The sequence below is a fragment of the Pagrus major genome, chromosome 7 (assembly GCF_040436345.1).
Source record: "Pagrus major chromosome 7, Pma_NU_1.0".
NCBI lineage: Eukaryota > Metazoa > Chordata > Actinopteri > Spariformes > Sparidae > Pagrus > Pagrus major.
In genome coordinates, this window is record NC_133221.1 from 26170017 (window position 1) to 26187978 (window position 17962).

A 17962-nucleotide genomic window follows, 5' to 3' on the forward strand; every position below is an offset into this window, starting at 1 on the left:
GAGGAGGTAGGTCACATTGAACTAAGAGGAAGGAGGAGGGAAGCAGAGCTTATATTAAAGAGAGACTATGTAACTTTTGAAAGAAGAGCTAACACAATCGTCCTCTTGCATATGAAAAGTTCACTTCATATGCACTAATATGTACTGTTGTTATTTTCAGTAAACTCAGGGGTTTGGTGGATACCACCTTACTTTGTCTGGTTAGAAAGTTAGAAAAACTTAAAGCGGAAATAGAAAACTTTTCTACTTTCCCTCCCCCCTAGCTTTTCCCTGCTGTATTGCTGTTGGCGCTGCTGTTGCAAAGACAGTGTTGGCAATATGACTACCGCTAGCAGCCTGGCTGTTGTCCAAAGCAAAAAACAACTGTAAGAATCCCAATTTGACCTCGAAACCTTGTTCTCGGTGCTATGAAAAGGAAGAGTAAACACTTGATTGAATTAATTAGTAGGCAGTTGTTGTTAATTACACATCTAGAAGAGAGAATGTCCATTTAAAACCATCTCAAGTCCTGGTGGTAAGAGGAAACACATATCAACAAGGGAGCAGACACCGGCACGCTCTCCATCAAGTTGATGCCAGTCCGCTTACTCTTGTTTCACCTGGGTTTCTATCACTCTCCCTCTTCGCCTTCTTTGCCTCCTCCATCAGCGGGGTTCTTTTTCCACAGAGTAGAGTTTCCACAGTAATTCCAGTTGTTCCACCGTTACCTGGGAATAGCAACCAGGGAAAACAGACAAAATCTTCCTGTTCCTTTGTTGTGCAGTGGCAGACGCGCTTCCTTTGTGCTGTAATTCAACTTTAATTTTTCTGGGAAAAATCCAGTCTGGATTGAAAGCAAGGCTTATAGATAACCAGTCTGTACAAAGATGGTCCCATTCTTTCTCCAGTCATTACATTGTTCAATCAGTATTATCTTCAGAGTAATAGGGTAGAGCTAAAATAGTTTTAGATAATGTTTAAATGATATTACTGAGTCAGTTTACCAACTTTAAGACTCTTCTCTCTTTGTGCTGTTGTGCAATGTTATAGCTTTTCCATTATTATCACTTGTTTGCTCAAGTTTAAAGATTATACTTATTTACAGGGTCTAGTGTGTCGGATTAAGTGGCAGTGTCTAGCCAGTGTTGTGCTTGAACTCGTTACATGAATGAATGCTGAACTGAAAGTATCTGTTTGCAAATAATGAACGTGAGTGTTGTTAACTCATGTGACAGTTAACCATGCTCATGTTCATTGTTTGTAAATCAGCTGACCCACTGTTATACGGCACTCAGCTTTAAATGGAAGAGGATGATGTTTCATAGCAGATAATTAAAGCACAGAAGCTCAAGCTTACTACAGTTTATTACAAATCTGGTGGTGGTCAATTTTGTATTGTTTAATGAAGCCTCTCAATCAGAAACACAGCCTGCGATTGGCTTGGAAAATTGTAGTTCAGTTTTGATATGCGTAAATTGCGCTAGTTTGAAGTTCAACTTCAAATACACACTGCATGTCGCATCTTCTCATCCACCCCTAAGGTGACATGGCGGTGCAACATGGCGGGCTCGCGGGAAGAGGACGTGCTTCCTCTTTAGGTACAAAAGGCTGATTCTGAGGTATCAAAAACACAACAATTTTTAGTTTTAGGTGATTATACATTAATGAAAAACTGCCTCCTTCCTGCCTTATTTTATTGATAATCTATCCCCCACATTCACCTATTTCTCTCCTTTCAAAATAGAAACCACTTGACCTCAAGTTACCTCAACTTTCAAGTTACAGGGGGGCGACATGGTATTGCAGTGAAGACTGTTTTAGACATGTTTTGTCCTGCCACAATATCCTGTTTCTCATGAAATTGAGTCAACATAGCAGCGAAACTCGATCAACACCTGTACTTGTGACTTGAGTTGTAGAAACATTTAACGGCTCCAGTACACCTTCATCAGTGCAAAATAGAAATTGTAAAAAAGTGTTGAAAGTGTAAAAATAAAGATTCTATGATGTTTTGAATCTTATGTTCACCGTAGTGTTTTGTTTTTTTTACTTTTTGCTTTTTCTTGGTGCTACACCACGTAAAGTCTGTAAAATGTTGAAAATACTGGAATCTACTGAAGATAATAACTTAATTACTATGAGATAATTACTATATCTACAGAAGCTCTTTTTAGCTAGCATATCATGCTACCTTACTCAATATCAGTTTCTCTGCACACACACACACACACACCCCCATACACACACACAGTATCTTATCAGAGCAGAAGCGAGGATAATTAGCCCGTCATTAGCCAGGTTTCATCTTACCAAGGCCATGAGTGGGATAGTCAGTGTTGAGATTATAATGGACGCTGAGGGAGTCTGTAGTCTCCCTCTCTCTGCCTTATCTTCCTCTCTCTGCCTCTCCTCTTCTTATCTCCACCACCTCTCTTCTTCTCTGGTCCACGAGGTGAACAGCAGAAGGAGTGGTCGGACAGAGCTGCTGCTGAAAAGCGTCTGAAGGCTGAAGTTTAATGAGAGATTTTTTAGGGTTTTGAAAATGTAATCAATTCAGAGTTTCGTGAAACTCAAAGAGGGAGAACAAGAAAGTTTGAAGCAGCAAAGTTTGGCCATAATTTATACCAACTCCACAAGGAGAGCAGTCTGGTCAAGTTTTCTCATCTTCCATGCTCTTTATACACTCTAAAGACCCCGAGGAGGAATTTTAAGGGCAGTCTTTACAGAGAATTTTAAGGGCAAATTACTGCGAGAGCAAATGGATTTTCTCTGTGTTATATAATGCTAGCCTGGGTTTACTTAGATGTGTTTCCACTGCAGCCTGGCTATTTATAGTTTTAAACAGTAGAGCTAGAAAGCATCAGTAATGTGGATGTCAAATAAATCAATTAATGTTAACACTATCAAACTGCATTTTCCTGCAAGTCTAAATTTCCAACATATTTAAACAGTGTCTTAATTCTTGTGTTAATTGTGAATGTTTTGACATCTCACTCCTCCAACATCAGAACACGGCCCAGTTTAGCACCCTCCGGCACCATTGGCATTAGGTGTGCATAGATTTGCATGTCAGCAAGGACAAAGACACAACAATCATGGCTGTATAGTGTGCAAACATTTGCTTCTCCTTTCCTGACATGCACACACAACACAATACAGGAGACCTATTGCATGAACCTTAAACAACATGCAACACCTAAACACTCTTGCAGTTGGGAATTAGTCAATTAAAATGCTGAAATAAAATTAAAGAATCCATATTAGCTCTAATTTTTAGCAGTGGTAACTGCTAGCTATTGTTAAGTGCCCTAGCTGTGTTTGGCAAGCTACAAGAAATATCTGTGTATTATGATGTACGAAGAAAGCATTAGGATACAGAAACTCATCTCACCAAGAGTGAAGGAGAAACCGCTAAAAACAGTGAGAAAACTGAGAAAGGCCCAACCAAACACTGGCTCTCTAGAGCTCTCTTGTGCCAGTGTTTGGTTTGTCCATTCTGGGCTACTGTAGGAACATGGCGGTGCAACAAGGTGGATGTTGTATAGAAGAGGGACAGTCTCCCTCTGTAGATATAAATGACTCATTTAAAGGTAAATAAAGGGCAAGGACTTTTATTTTTGGGTGATTACACTCTAATGAAAACATAATATTGAAGATGTAATGCCTACTCATGAACAGTATATTCCATTTCTGCCATTAGATCCCCTTAAATCCATCACACTGGACCTTTTCACTGTCATCTTTAATTAATCATAGTGAAAACCGGGGCAGACTATGTTTCAAGCTAATTCCTCTTAGTGTTTGAGCGGCAGATCTGACTATCGTATATCTTTTTTCCTAATACAACTTGGGCGAACACTTGAAGTGTTTGTATACAGGCAACTCTGGTTGTATGATATTTGTTGTTTATAAGATGAAGTTATTCAATCCATATACTTGAGTTTTAGCCTCTGCCTTCTGCTTATGAACAGACAGTATGACTACAAGATTTCCTAATTGTCTGAATCTTGTCTCAAATTGCTGAAAAATTGCTTCTTCTTCTAGAACTTGCTGACATACACATATATATCTTTTATGTTAAATCTAAACATGCCTACTTTGAGTTAGAAAGAAGTGTAGTAGTTTGTAGAGATGAAAAGGGAGAATTGAAATAGAGGCCAAAACTTTATCACACTCAATTTGATAAGTGGACTGGATTTGGTAAAAGGGATTTCTCAGGGATGTCTGGTTGTATTTAGTGAAAAATATTGCTCGGAATAGCTTCAGGGCAAAGCGAGAAATAATTTATATATTCTGGGGTTTGTACGTGAATATTTATGTGCATATTTGAGCAATGTATTTCCCAGTTGTCAACGTTTGTGTACTTCATCTGATCAGTGTATTCGTTTGTTAGTCATATTGATCTAAATTCTGTTTATTACTAAAACTCACCATTTTGCAGGCTTCAATGCTCTGGCTTGAATGTTTAAAAATGATTAACCCATAATGCCGCTCTTTGATGTGATCTGTTTGCTGCTGTAAAGCTGCAGCAGAACAACTCTGCTATGCTCCCATAGAAAGATGCTGTGAAGGACTTTGATGTTATGTACATTTGTGCTTCTGCTCAGGTGGTCCTATCAGTTCGATGCAGTTCATAGGATAACCAAGGACAAACTTATCTCACTTGAATCACTTATTTTTCCAGAAAAGCAGGATACCATCACACCAAATTGTACAATAATAAAGACTGCTCTGAATTCCACTGCATAGTCGCAGAACTGTATATATACTTGTTTTTCTTAAAGTCTTATTTACACTTTGATTTGTGTACTTAACAAAATTAAAGTTTATATATTTTGCATTTAGATAAAAAAGAGGTACCATATCCTGTTTGGTTTTTTTTGTGATTATCATGTGGAACAAAGCAGTAAAGCTGAGATTAATCTAGCTTGTTGTTATCAGTAAATCCAAATGATTGTGAGCAGAATTTTAAAATGATAAAGCAGTGATATTTGCAGCTCTTTTGCAACTGAAACAATAAAACAGGATGTTGATGGGAACATATACAATGATTTGAAAATACAGAACTTTGGTCAGTAAGGAGGAACAACTTCTACTTCTCATAGGTGTGTATTATAATTTTATGCTACATCCTCAACTGTGAAAGGACCCAACTATGTGGAGTAATTAAATGAGTACAAGTGACAGACTGACTGTTTTTGATCTTACATACCTGTCAGTAAGTAATACTGTTGTGCAAGAACTATCAGTTGTTTTGTTTGCGTCCTCAGTCAGTAAACCTCCGACATGCATTACATTAATGCTCATCTTTGAAGGTTTAATTTTGTTTCGTGAATGGGATTAAGTGGCATCTAAATGTATGGGAAATGTATCACATTTTAAAATAAATGTTTGATGGCTTGTAAACATCAGCAACAATTGGAAAGTGCCTTAATAAAAGCATGCTTAAAACTGACGAAAACACATTGCATTACATTGCTGTAAACATTTTATAAACGCATGGATTAATGCACATTAGTAGGATTTAAACAAACATTTTGATAAGTATTATATAGTCTGTATCCTAGTTTACTCTTAATGATTTGCCATAGTGCTGATGAATGCCACAGTGGTAGACAGTGTGTAAGGTTGCTGCAAAGAACAGCTGCTAATTTATGCTGCTTCATTGTGCTGAATAAGTTATTTGTGTAGACAGAGAGGGGATGTTTGTCTTACAGTTCAGTTTTTTGTGGGAACACATGGATGGAGGATATCATTTAGCTTATATTCACACTGTCACCATCAATATTATGCAACACACTTGGGAAGTGCAAAATATGAATATTTATAATGTACATGTGATCATAAAGGCATATAGGCATTCTCCTAAATATCTCAGTGCAGATTTTAGTGCTTAAAACCCAGTTATTTGGTCATATATTTATTTTATGTATTGTTGAAAGGAAGCTGTTACAGCCTGGCACTGCATTAAGCCATTTTATCAAGGGTGAGATGTTTTTTTAAAGCAACATTGCTTTGTTCTACCAGCTTGCTGTAGGCTACTATGCAAAAATGCACCATGGACCTGGATGGGTTTCTTGTTTGTTATAAAAAGAGTTCTTTATTTGGGACTGTATCGAACAACCACTGAGACAAAAGGACCATCCACAGGGCTGTTGATGGATTGTTACAGTTTTTTGCAATGATAACTCATTACATCATGTAAATGAACCAAACACAAGAAAATCAGTCGCATTGTCTGAAACTAAAGATACATCCTCTGCTGTTTTATTAAATTGTACCTTAATAAGGCATGAAGATGGCTGTCTTTTAGTTGGTAAACTGGTTAGTTAGTTATCTTTCCATATAAATCTGTGGTAGTTCATAATCTAAGATAGATATAGAACGATTATTGGCCAGGCCGATTATCGGATCCGATATTCAGAATTCTTCCAGTTATCAGTGTTTTTTTTGTTGTTGTTTTTTTTTCCCAATTGCAGATTAATTTAAAGATGTTGTATATCAAAAAAGGACTGGCTCAGATATGACTAAAAAGTAATAGATTGTAATATGATAGAGAACGGCATCTAATCGTAGTGATGTTTCTTTCTCTCTTTCACAAAAAATAGGGAGGCCAAGACAAAATTTCATTTAAAATAACCTGCCATGTATTGTAATAGACCTGAGCAGAGCTGAGCAGACATGATGCTGTCATTGACTCCCTGTAGTCTTTCTGCAAAGACTACTGGCATATTTTAATAGATGCCTAAACGTTATCAATGTCTCAGAAAGGGCAGGGCAGGAAAGTGAATGAAAATCTAATGGGACGTGTTTGGCTCATTCCAGAGTTAATGGTGTTAAACTCTGAGAGAAAAGGGGGATTTGGACCGAGAGTTGAGGAGGGGCCTTTAACAGGGCCCACAGACCTGTGGCAACCTGCCAACAGCCACTAATAGAGCCATAAAGCAATTACCAGGAAACACTGGGGGAGAAGGGTGGGACATATGAATGCAGGAACGAAGGAGAGGATTTACAGTATGTTGAGTGGATGGAGAGGATGGAAAAAAGGAATGTGAAATTCATGAGGACAGCAAGAAAAGTGATGGAGGAAATAGGATTTGTGCCATTTGATATCACCATTAACTGATAATCAGTTTGCAGAGAGAGAGAAAGAGAGTATTGTATCTCAACTTGTACATCAGATAGTACTGACTGCTCGGTAAACCCTCCTGTGGTCCCTAAAACTCTATTGTATGTGTGTCTGTTTACAGAATGCTTTGTTTATTTCTGCTAAAGAAACACGGTGTATGAAGTCACTGGAGATGGGAAATGGAAAAAACAAGTACATTGAGCAATCTAGATGTTGAGCTGCATCACGTTCTTCATTTGCTTCCAGGCAGATATCTTTTATAGAGTGGAACCGTGTGTGTGTGTGTATGTGTCTCAGTGTGTTTTCAGATTTGTGTGCACCTACCTATTCAAAGCAGTCCAGAGGACTTTGAATATGCAAAGTGGTACCAAATGTTTTCTGTCTTATCAGTCTTTGGGCTCGGGAGCTGCATGCATTTCTGTTGTATTGTTCTACAATCATGATACAGCCTTCCTCCAAATACATTAGATATGAAAACTATAGAGTATTAAAACAAGGGATGATCCCTTGTGAGAAGATTTGTGTTTTTCTGTTTATAGAAGCGAAAACTACTCTCTGTTTGATAAAAATGGATCAGTACTTTTAAATCACTGTGGCTTTGTAGCTTTTTCTTGCATACTTTGTCTCCTGGAATAGCTCGGGGGCTAAAAAAGGTCAAAGTTATGTTATAATATTTAACAGTCATATACTTATTATACTTTACTATATATAAAAATATGTTCAGCATTGCAACAAAGCTGCATTATTGCAGGGATTGAATGTGCCACGGACAGAATATGGTAGGTTAGTGGATGAAAATAACACTGAACAGGAGACATCTGCAAATTCTGTGTTTTAAAAAAATCAGGTTGTCAATCTTAAAATGGGAGCAGATGGCTTCATAAGCAGAACATTTTTATCGTGTATATGTATTTAGGCTATGTGAATGAGTGTGGGCGACAAAGTATGTATAGTTTTGATTTTGTTTGTGTGAGCATATAGTGTAAGAACATATGTGTAGGTGTCCATTTGTGTGTTAACTGTACAAATATCTGCAGGGTGCAAGTGATCAAGAGAATAATAAGAGAAAAGTGCTGAGTTCTTCATATGAGTGAGTTCACCTCTGTTACATGCACGATAGCAAACATGACTGAATACCCACTGTGTTTTTTTTTTTCCCACTCAGGCGAAACGATGAGGTGACCCACATTAAGATCCAGAACTCAGGCGACTACTACGACCTGTACGGAGGCGAGACGTTTGCCACCTTGGCCGAGCTGGTGCAGTATTACACCGAACAACAGGATCTCCTGCGTGAGAGGAACGGCCATGTCATTGAGCTCAAGTACCCACTCAACTGCAAGGACCCCACCTCAGAAAGGTGCCGACAAACTCGCAAACTAACACCCACACATGCAAATAAGCTCACATTTGCATACGGCTAAGCAATATGTGGATAAATCCAGGCAGATAGAATACTTTATATGTGTATTTGTGTCTAAGGTTAACTTGATATGTTGCCATTTTATCTAGTTTCTTCCTGACCACAGTCATTTTTATTCTAACAGCTTCAGGGGTGTCAGACTCATCTTGCCATGAGATGCAGCTAAACCACCAGAGAAATGTTATTAGTCTAGCCTTCAGTGCTGTTACTGTATCATGTTATGGCATTTGCACCCTGCAGAGAACAGAACTCTGGTAAAAATATTGAATCCTTGTCATTTCTTGAATTTGATTTGGGGCATGAAAATTCTTACATCTAATATTATGCATTAAAGTTGTGAGTTATTTCCAGTATATTGAACCTAAAGAGGCCATTTTGAGGTCAGTAGAATTTCAGTGCCAGAGCAATATTCATGTACAGATGGAAAACAAACTTATTCCAACATCTTAAGAAAAGTTGAATATTCAGACATTAAATTATCATAAATATAGGAGCGTGATGAGATTAATGAGATCAGATCTCATTAATGTCTTGAATGGAACTTTTTTGAGCCGTCACCATAGAGCGGGCTTGTTTAAGCTTAAATTTACATGACAATATTAATAGGAATATATTTCTAGTTTTGATGAACTGTCCACTGTTACGGATTACATTGGAAAAATATATAACATTTTGAGCAAAAACATAGGCAAACACTGCTAAATGCTCCACTATGTTCACCAGCTAGTTTCTTACTGGGGATGAACAAGCACACCATTATTTGTATTTGTTGAACCAACTAAATTATCAGTATCCATATAGTAGTTTAACCTGAAGTGGGTGGGGTCAAAAGGTAGTTAATTTTAGCCTGAAATTGATATGGGTTGATCAGAAGTTGCTGTATTTATCATTTAAGAGCAAAGAGCACAGAGCAATTCCATTGAGAGACGATAATATTGATTCATTGTCAAGCCTACATCACCAGCAAGATAACTGGTTAATATGGCAACGGGAAAGAATCAGCCATTAGTTCATTAATTGTGTACCAATTCACACGTGTGTTTATATGTACTGTTTGCAGGGAGGATGCATTATTCTGTACACATGCACTCCCACACATGAAATCCAGATGCACTTCACTTCCACATGCATAAATAGTGGAATATTCCCAAATGCATCTTCAAACACACTAAGTGGGTGGTGCTGCTGTTTTTGTTTATGTGCACCAAGTATCCACACGCTAACATCCTTCCTGAGAGTATACACAGGTTGGACGAGCTATACACTTCATCACACCTACACACCTTCATTAAAATGGGAGACTTAGGCGGCTTGTGCATTAATGCCAGGAGTCCTCGCATGTACTTACATGCATACAGGAAGTATTTTCAAAAAGCTACATGATCATATTTATATCATCAACTGCAAATAAAGTCACTCTTCAGCTGTGCTCATCTCGTGCTGAGCAGGTTATATACAGTTACTTCTTCTACACATTGCAATGTGTTTAGCTCAGTTTCTATTTAGGTCTAAGAACAACTGATCTCTGGTTTTGGTTTATGTGGTTTTTCCATTCTACATACGTCTCTTGTCAGAGCCTCCTACACACTTGTGCTCATCACCACACAGGAAAAAAACACACAGACAGGCAGGTTTTCATCTGAACATCAGCAAATGAGTGAGGCTGCAACAGCAGTGTAAGAAACGCTTTCATTCTCGAGTAGGAGTCTACACTCACAGTGCCCATATAGATCGACATTATGTTGAAACCTAAAGCTACAATATGGGACTTTTCCAGCTGCGGAAGGAAGCATATTGCTCTTTTTTTTCAGTTTGTCAAGTTTCAGTCTCAACTCTTGTTACTTGTCTTGTAATTGATACACCTTGAAACAGCATCTAGCCCTAGGCTGAGCTTTCCGACCTACACAGGAGTTGGAGTAGCAGACGGTAAACACAGCCTGTCTGTAATAATCTATGCTAATGTTTTTGACTAGGTCTTGTCTGCTGCATGTTTTTATGTGGCTTTTTTTTTTGTTGCTGTTATGACTGAACTGTAGCTGCTTTTGTCACCGTAATAGACAAAGCCAGTTAATATGACATGATGCCTGCCCACAGTAAATGGTTTTGACCCTAAATGTCCTAAACATCACTTAAAGCGCCTGTAATCAAATGTGTTGTTTTTTTACAATAATAATGTATCCAATGACAATGTGAAAACAATGTGAAAGGGTTCACTCATATTGAAGACCCCACAGAATAATCACCTGAATCTGCAGCTCCTCTCGGCTTTATGGGGCTTTATAGTGAGTTTCAGCTTATTGTTTAGCTGCCCTGCTGCAACCTTACTGTTTGAGTTCACTCTCATTGCTCTCATAATGTTGTTTTTGGCCACAGCAGACAGTTGTTTTCAGTGACAAAGCTCTGAAAACACAATGTACATTACCCGCTCAGCGCCAAACAGCAGACAGACACGGTTAGTGATTAGCTGGTGAACATAGTGGACCATTTAGCACCTAAAGAGCCAGGTATTTCCCCCAGGAGTTGGTAGAGACCAAAAACAGAGCTAAAAGGAGAATGATAATGATTATGTACCTAACTTCTGGATGTGTAAATATCTTAAAAGGTGATAATATGTAAGTGTTGTGTTCACTGCTCCCAAAAGGCTAAAATTGTACCTGTTATTGCAGGTAAAGCTAATATTTAAGGTGATATGCCCCTTATTATTTGGCATATGATTTATAGAGGTAGCCAATTCTTACAATACTGCAGCTTTAAGAAAGTGGGTCATTCAGGCACATAGGATTACAAAATGACTAATGAAAGTATTTATTGTTGTTTAATGTGAAAACATAATAATAATAATAATCCTTTGATATCGTCCTTTAAGTCATTGGTTTGCATGTTCAGTCATTCAAGCTGTCAGTGTGTCATTGAGAATTGTGTCTGGATTCATGTGTTGGTATATCAGTCTGCGCTCTCACTCCTCTCCAGGTGGTACCATGGGCACCTCTCTGGGCGAGATGCAGAGAAACTGCTCACAGACAAAGGCAAAGCCGGTAGCTTCCTGGTAAGGGAGAGCCAGAGTAAACCAGGCGACTTCGTCCTCTCGGTTCTCACCAATGAGGAGAAACATGAGAACGTGGACCGCAAGACCAAGGTCACCCACGTTATGATACGCTACCAGGTGAGGTAACTCAGCCCAGGCCATAAATATACAGAAACTCAAAATTGGTAAGGAGGATTTTGTGGATTAAGACAGGCTGGAGGCTTATAATGCCTCCCTGAACGTCCCCCTGAGTTCGTTGCTCAAACTACCTCAGCATACTGTTTGAGTCATGTATTTTTAAGCAGGTCATGATTCATTTTTGCGCTCTAGGAACTCCTCAGAGCAGCTGTTGCTGTAGTTAAACTGTTGATGTTTGTCTCCAGCAGGATGGTAAATACGACGTGGGTGGTGGTGAGAGGTTTGACACCCTGGCTGACCTGGTGGATCACTACAAGAAGAACCCCATGGTGGAGAAAAGTGGCATCGTAGTGCATCTCAAACAGGTATAAAAGAGAAATGTAACATACCAAAGCATCCAGACTGGTGAATTCTTTGCATGCAGAACGTTGAAGGCATTGATGATGTTAATACAGTGGTTAATTTTAACCACATGAAAAATGTTATTTTCAAACTTGGAAACGTAATGCTCTGTTGACTAATTTAATTTACCTGTCAAAATGTGATAACAGCCCTTTAACGCCACACGGATAAACGCAGCAAACATTGAGAACCGGGTACGAGAGCTTAACAAAGTGGCAGACAACTCTGAGAAACCCAAACAAGGATTCTGGGAAGAATTTGAGGTATGTAGCCTTAAAGCTATCGACACCAGAATCATTCCTGTCAATTTTTATTTCTATGTCTCTGTGCCTGCGATAGCCCTAGCTGGAGGTGTTATGTCTTCGGGTTGTCCGCCTGTCCGTCCATTTGTCCATGCCATTCTTGTTAACTCAATATCTCAGGAATGCCTTGAGGAAATTTCTGTCCAGTTGGACTCAAGGACGAGCTGATTAGATTTTTGTGGTAAAAGGTCAAAGGTCACTGTGACCTCAAGAAACACTTGCCATGACCCAAGAATTAATAAGCTAATTATGACAAGATGTACACAAATGTCTAATAGGATAAAATTATGAAGTGATAATATGTTTTTATCCAAAAGGTCAAAGGTCAACTTCACTGTGACATCCTAACTTTCTGCGAAAATACTTTTCAGGCCATTATGCCACACCATAACACAGGAACCCCACCTTCAAACTGTGCTGATTGTACTAATCTTCTGTGTTACCTGGTTGAAAATGAGTGTGCAGCATCCACGTTTTAGAATTTGCAGCTTCTTTGCAACAACATCTATATTCAAAACATTTTAGTCCACCACAAGCTCCTTGGTTTTGCTGATATTGAGCTTCAGGCGATTGTCATTGCACCATTTGACAAAGCTCAAAAAAATATGCTTTAAGTGAAAACGGCATGTTTTCTCACTGGAAATTATTCACTGGAATCATACATGTCAATATAGTGATAATTTCCATTTTGCCAAGAACAAAATTAACTACACGAAATACCTTTATGAAAACTTAAACCACTTAAGTTTTCACTACATATATGAGTGTGGGCTGACATGAACAGAAATTTATCTCTCAGTTGTTATTGTTGGTCATTTTCGCAATTCCAGTCATTTTAAATGTTTTGTGTTAAACAGTTTTATTAAATGAGGCTCCAGTGAAGAGCTTGCTTGAGTCGAGAAATAATTAGGGGACCTGAATGATTTTAATTGCTCCTGTGAGTGCCATCTTTACTAGGAGGCCAAATTTTGACCATTGAAAAGTACAACACAACTGTTTCAAAACATTTTTTTGTTTTGATGTGAACTTCGATGGCTTTCCTGCTTTGGCTAGCAACACAGTGTATTTTCCAGAACAATAATTTGTCACATAGCTATCATAAAAATGTCATCTTGTAGGTAATTTGTTCCACAACTTTATATATTCAGCTGTTTCATATGTATCTATTTGTGTAGGCTTACATCTCTGTTTTTTTCTTGTGACTTATTAGTTTCCTTGTCTATCGGGGGAAATTCAAATGTATTTATGCTGCCTTAACCTTTGAGTAATGATGTTGTTGAAGCTTATCTTGTGGCGTGCTCTTCTGTTCCTGCTTTTGTCATTTTCATGCAACTGACAGGTCATTATTGTGAATCATTTCTATTGTGTCAGTGCATGTTGGGCTATGAATTATTCTTTGGTATTCGCTGGCTCAGTTACAGGTTTTTACAGTTGTATTTGTCTACAAAATCATAGTTACTGATAAATGTCTGGTTGTTGGATTGTCTGCTCTTCGGCTACAGTCTTTATTGAGATGATAATCTTTTTTCGAATGAATGTAAATGACTCACTGCAGCTTCTGTGTCAGAGTGTGTGTGATTGACATAAAATATATGCTGTGCAGTATAAACAAGCTACAGAGTTATTGGAAATCAATTCAGATAAAACAGGGCTATTAAGATAACAACTGGTCTATCTGGATTTGAACTTATACATGGCTGTAAATAAATGTTGCAATTGTTAAACATATTCTATCTTTCTAGCTTTTGAGCCCCTTTTATATTTAATTAAACTCTGCTGAAATGCTTCCTCTGAAGTCTACAACCTGAACAGTCTCTTGTTGTTTCACTCCAGGGTGACCTCTACTGTATTAAAGGCCCATTACACTGTTAAGACACAAAGCATTCAAGGGGCCCTGTGGAGTTAACAAACAAAAGTTATGTTTACATTCAGTGTCACACACCAGAACGCATTTCACAAACACGTTGAATGCCTTTCCTTCCTCATGAAACAACCCTAATCCAGATTGTTCACATCCCTGTTTACTAGCCTTCTCCTTCCTTGCCTTTATGTGTGCATTGATGTATATTTTGGTGAAATCCCACCACCTGTTGATCCATGGAAAAGTGTGAAAACACTGGCTTCTATCTGAACATTTGGCTGATATGAATGAATGAACCTCAGATGTAGTAGTTGAATTATAGTAGATGTTCTTTTGTTTCAAACTTCATGAAACTCTTTCTTATAGAAATGTCTCATTGGCCTGCCATTTCCCTTTCTTCTTTTGTCATCAACTATCAGGTACTTCAGCAGCAGGAGTGCAAACTGCTGTATCCCCGGAAAGAAGGCCAGAAGCCCGAGAACAAGAGTAAAAACAGATACAAGAATATCCTCCCCTGTAAGTCTCGCAGCAACCTGCCATTTCCTCTCTCCAACTTCCTGTGGAAAGAATGACACAAATAGACACCAGACAATGTAGAGGCCTCAGCAGAGCGTGAAGATCTCGCCATGATAGCACACTGCCTATCAATTGACATTATGCTTGAAAAAGAACATAATGTCACACAAGTCTGATGTCAGGAAACTGTAGACATTTTGTTGTGCCTAAATGACAGTTTGGCGTTGTGTTTTCAGTTGACACAACTCGGGTTGAAATCAGGGAAGCAGATCCAGATGTTCCTGGTTCGGACTACATCAATGCCAACTACATCAGAGTGAGTCTGTTCAGCATTACACAAGACCATTTAACTGTAGGCTATCAAAAGATAGCAGTAACAAACAACATTCAACAAACAGTCACTGTCTCTTCAGTCTCTTCCCCTCTGAGTCTGCTGAGCCCAGTTTAGTTGCCCATCCCAGCCCTGCACATGAAAACCACCTCCTGGCAGTGCTCTGAACAGTCACCTAGCAGAGCTAACTTGTAGCTACAGTACACAGCAGTTACGAGTTGCTTTCAGGAAAGTCCGTAAATCACAGAGAGTTGAGGCAGAGCAGCTGGAGGACACCAGAGGGAAAACCAGAAATCATTTTCTCCGTCAAATATGATCCAGTTTCAATAATATCACTGACAGCTGTGACTATGATGCTACCCAATCACCGAAGTTACATAGCGCAGAAACGAGCAATAGGGGGCAGAGCGGCTGAGACAGAGACACCATTCACTCCATAACAAGTCACTGTAACATTAACTCACACAATTTTAAACCTTTTATGTATAGTCTTATTTTAATTGGTGAATGTTTTCTTCAAAAAGTGAAACTGTTAGTTCAGTATATGTCTGTGTGTTTAACTTTATCACCAAAAAAGTCACATTACATCATTATGTTTCCGTGTGAATATGAATCTTGTCGGAGACAAAATGCTTAATTCTGTGTTGTCCCTGCTGTACAGAGTATGCATGAAGAGGGGCGCCATGTTGACGAGGGCAAAGTCTTCATCGCCACCCAAGGGTGCCTCCAGAATACAGTCGTAGACTTCTGGAAGATGGTGTATCAGGAGAACACACACGTCATCGTCATGACCACGAAGGAGGTGGAGCGAGGACGGGTGAGTGATTGGAACTAAGCTAACTGCAAACGTAGAGGAAAGTAGTTCAGCAGGTGGTCAGTGAAATAATATGGTGCTTCTGTATAGGAAGGAAAATAATTAAGTAGAAATGTTTCTGTACATTACACTGTATTTCCAAAGAACATCGCTTGTTTTTCCCTCCCCAGCTCATTTTCGATGTTTTGTATAGCATTACTCCTAAACGGTCTCTCTGTTGAAGTGAGGGGTATTTTCTCGACAAGAGCATAGCTGAAACACCCTGCATCCAAATCATTCAATGACAAACATCCACTACAAAAAAAATAAGGAAACAAGAAGGCCCTGAAAAGTTAATTTGACAAAAATGCTACTGCTCTACCTGCATGTCAACCATTTTCTTCCTGTATTTTCATTTGAAAGTCAGTACTTAATGGCATTAGCAGATTCTAAGAGAGAGGGGTGGATATGTGTAGTAGGGATGATGGTAATGTGTGTGTAAGGTGTGGGGGAGGGGAGGGAGACGGCTGACAAGGATAGTATGACAGTTAAGCTGATTGGAAAAGCTGCTTGAGATGAGCTGGTTCTTTCGATTGTCTAATACCATCCGCCCTCCCTGTCCTCTCTCCATCTTTCTCTGTTTTTTTCTCTGTTCCAATTCAGAACAAATGTGTCCGTTACTGGCCCGACCTACACGACACCAAGGAGTTTGGGAAGGTGCTTGTCAGGAACGTGGACGAACGGGCGGCACAAGACTACATCCTGAGGAAGCTGGAGGTGACCCGTCTCGACCAGGTAAGAAAAGCTGTGTACTCAATCAGAGCTGACCCACTGACCTAGGGTCAGCTTATCTAACCCCTCACACTTACACACACACACAATCCTACAGCACGTGCTTGTACGTAGAGGAGGATTGACTGCATAAAAAAATAATTGCATTTAGCTTTTTAAGATGTATTGTCTTCTTGCACTGAAACCTAAAATTTGAACTAAAGCACTGACTCGGAGTTGTCCTTTTATAGATCAATACATAAGTAGCAAAGGAAGGGTAAAAACAAAAAGCTGCTCTTGTTTGAAATCGAGGAATTTGAAATGTAATGTTTGGCTATCCAATCTTGGTGTAAGTAGAAGCTTGCAGGTTTAATGTCTTATATATGGGTATTCCCTATAATCCAATATCCTATTTAAAACCACAATGGTGGAGCTCACAGTCTGGGATCCCCGTCTGCTGAGTTCATACTACAGGATTGTAGCCCTGATTTTCCACTCGCTGACAGTTTTTGAAAATTGCCAACAAAAGCCCCCAGATCAGAGGCGAAGCGAGGTTCACTCTGTGTGAACCATTCAGAGTGATCCAAGAGTTGCAGATGCCGTGCAGACGCCTGAAAGATATCTAGCAGGCGAAGTATCTGGTCGTGTCGGGGATGGGTCTGGGAGCAAATGAGAGCAAATTCTCCTCTGCTGTCATCTGCAGTAGCTCTCTGAACCCAGTCTTATCATGCCTCTTATTTGTATGCAGGGGGTACAGTATACTTTCTATCAGAATACAGTGAAATACACACAAGCTTTTCAGTATTTATAACCTGGTCATCCTTGCTAAACCACAATTTGAACAGGCCACAGTACATTTTCATTGCAAAAATATTTATTTACCTTCAACTCACCCATATTCTTTTCCTTTTCTTGCTTGATTTTTCAATGCAAATCAGTGCGCAAACAATTCGGTCCTCTCCTTTCTTGTATCTCTTCATGCATGTTTTTTTTTTTGTTGTTTGTTTTTTGTTTTTTGATTGACAAATTGTACTTTGGAGGCCAGACAGTCGCACTGATGATTCCTCCTATGAGTGTGTAGTGTGAACAGTCCAGTGATCTCACGACTTTGAAAGTCATCGGACCAAGGCGTGAGCAGTATTGTCTCCAATGTGATGCTTCTGTCCAACCTTAATGTTTGTGTTCAGGTGAATGACAACTAAATTAAAGAAAGTGAACCATGGCTTGTTTATTAAGAGATCATACTCAAGTTAATCAATATTACTGTCAATCTCCTGTCAAAGCAGAGGCTA

The 17962-nt window shown here is 39.0% G+C and overlaps 1 protein-coding gene across 2 annotated transcripts in view; it reads left to right on the forward strand.

The window, feature by feature from the left end:
- The window catches only part of ptpn11b (protein tyrosine phosphatase non-receptor type 11b), a 46052-nt gene that overhangs the window by 18394 nt on the left and 9696 nt on the right, over positions 1–17962 (forward strand). The window contains exons 3-10 of one of the 2 annotated variants that reach the window (XM_073469901.1): positions 8274–8468; positions 11502–11694; positions 11940–12059; positions 12246–12359; positions 14679–14775; positions 15012–15091; positions 15768–15923; positions 16563–16694. In XM_073469901.1, the coding sequence (XP_073326002.1) occupies positions 8274–8468; positions 11502–11694; positions 11940–12059; positions 12246–12359; positions 14679–14775; positions 15012–15091; positions 15768–15923; positions 16563–16694 (1087 nt within the window). The remainder of the gene's footprint in view (positions 1–8273; positions 8469–11501; positions 11695–11939; positions 12060–12245; positions 12360–14678; positions 14776–15011; positions 15092–15767; positions 15924–16562; positions 16695–17962) is intronic. The other variant, XM_073469903.1, reaches the window with a different exon arrangement.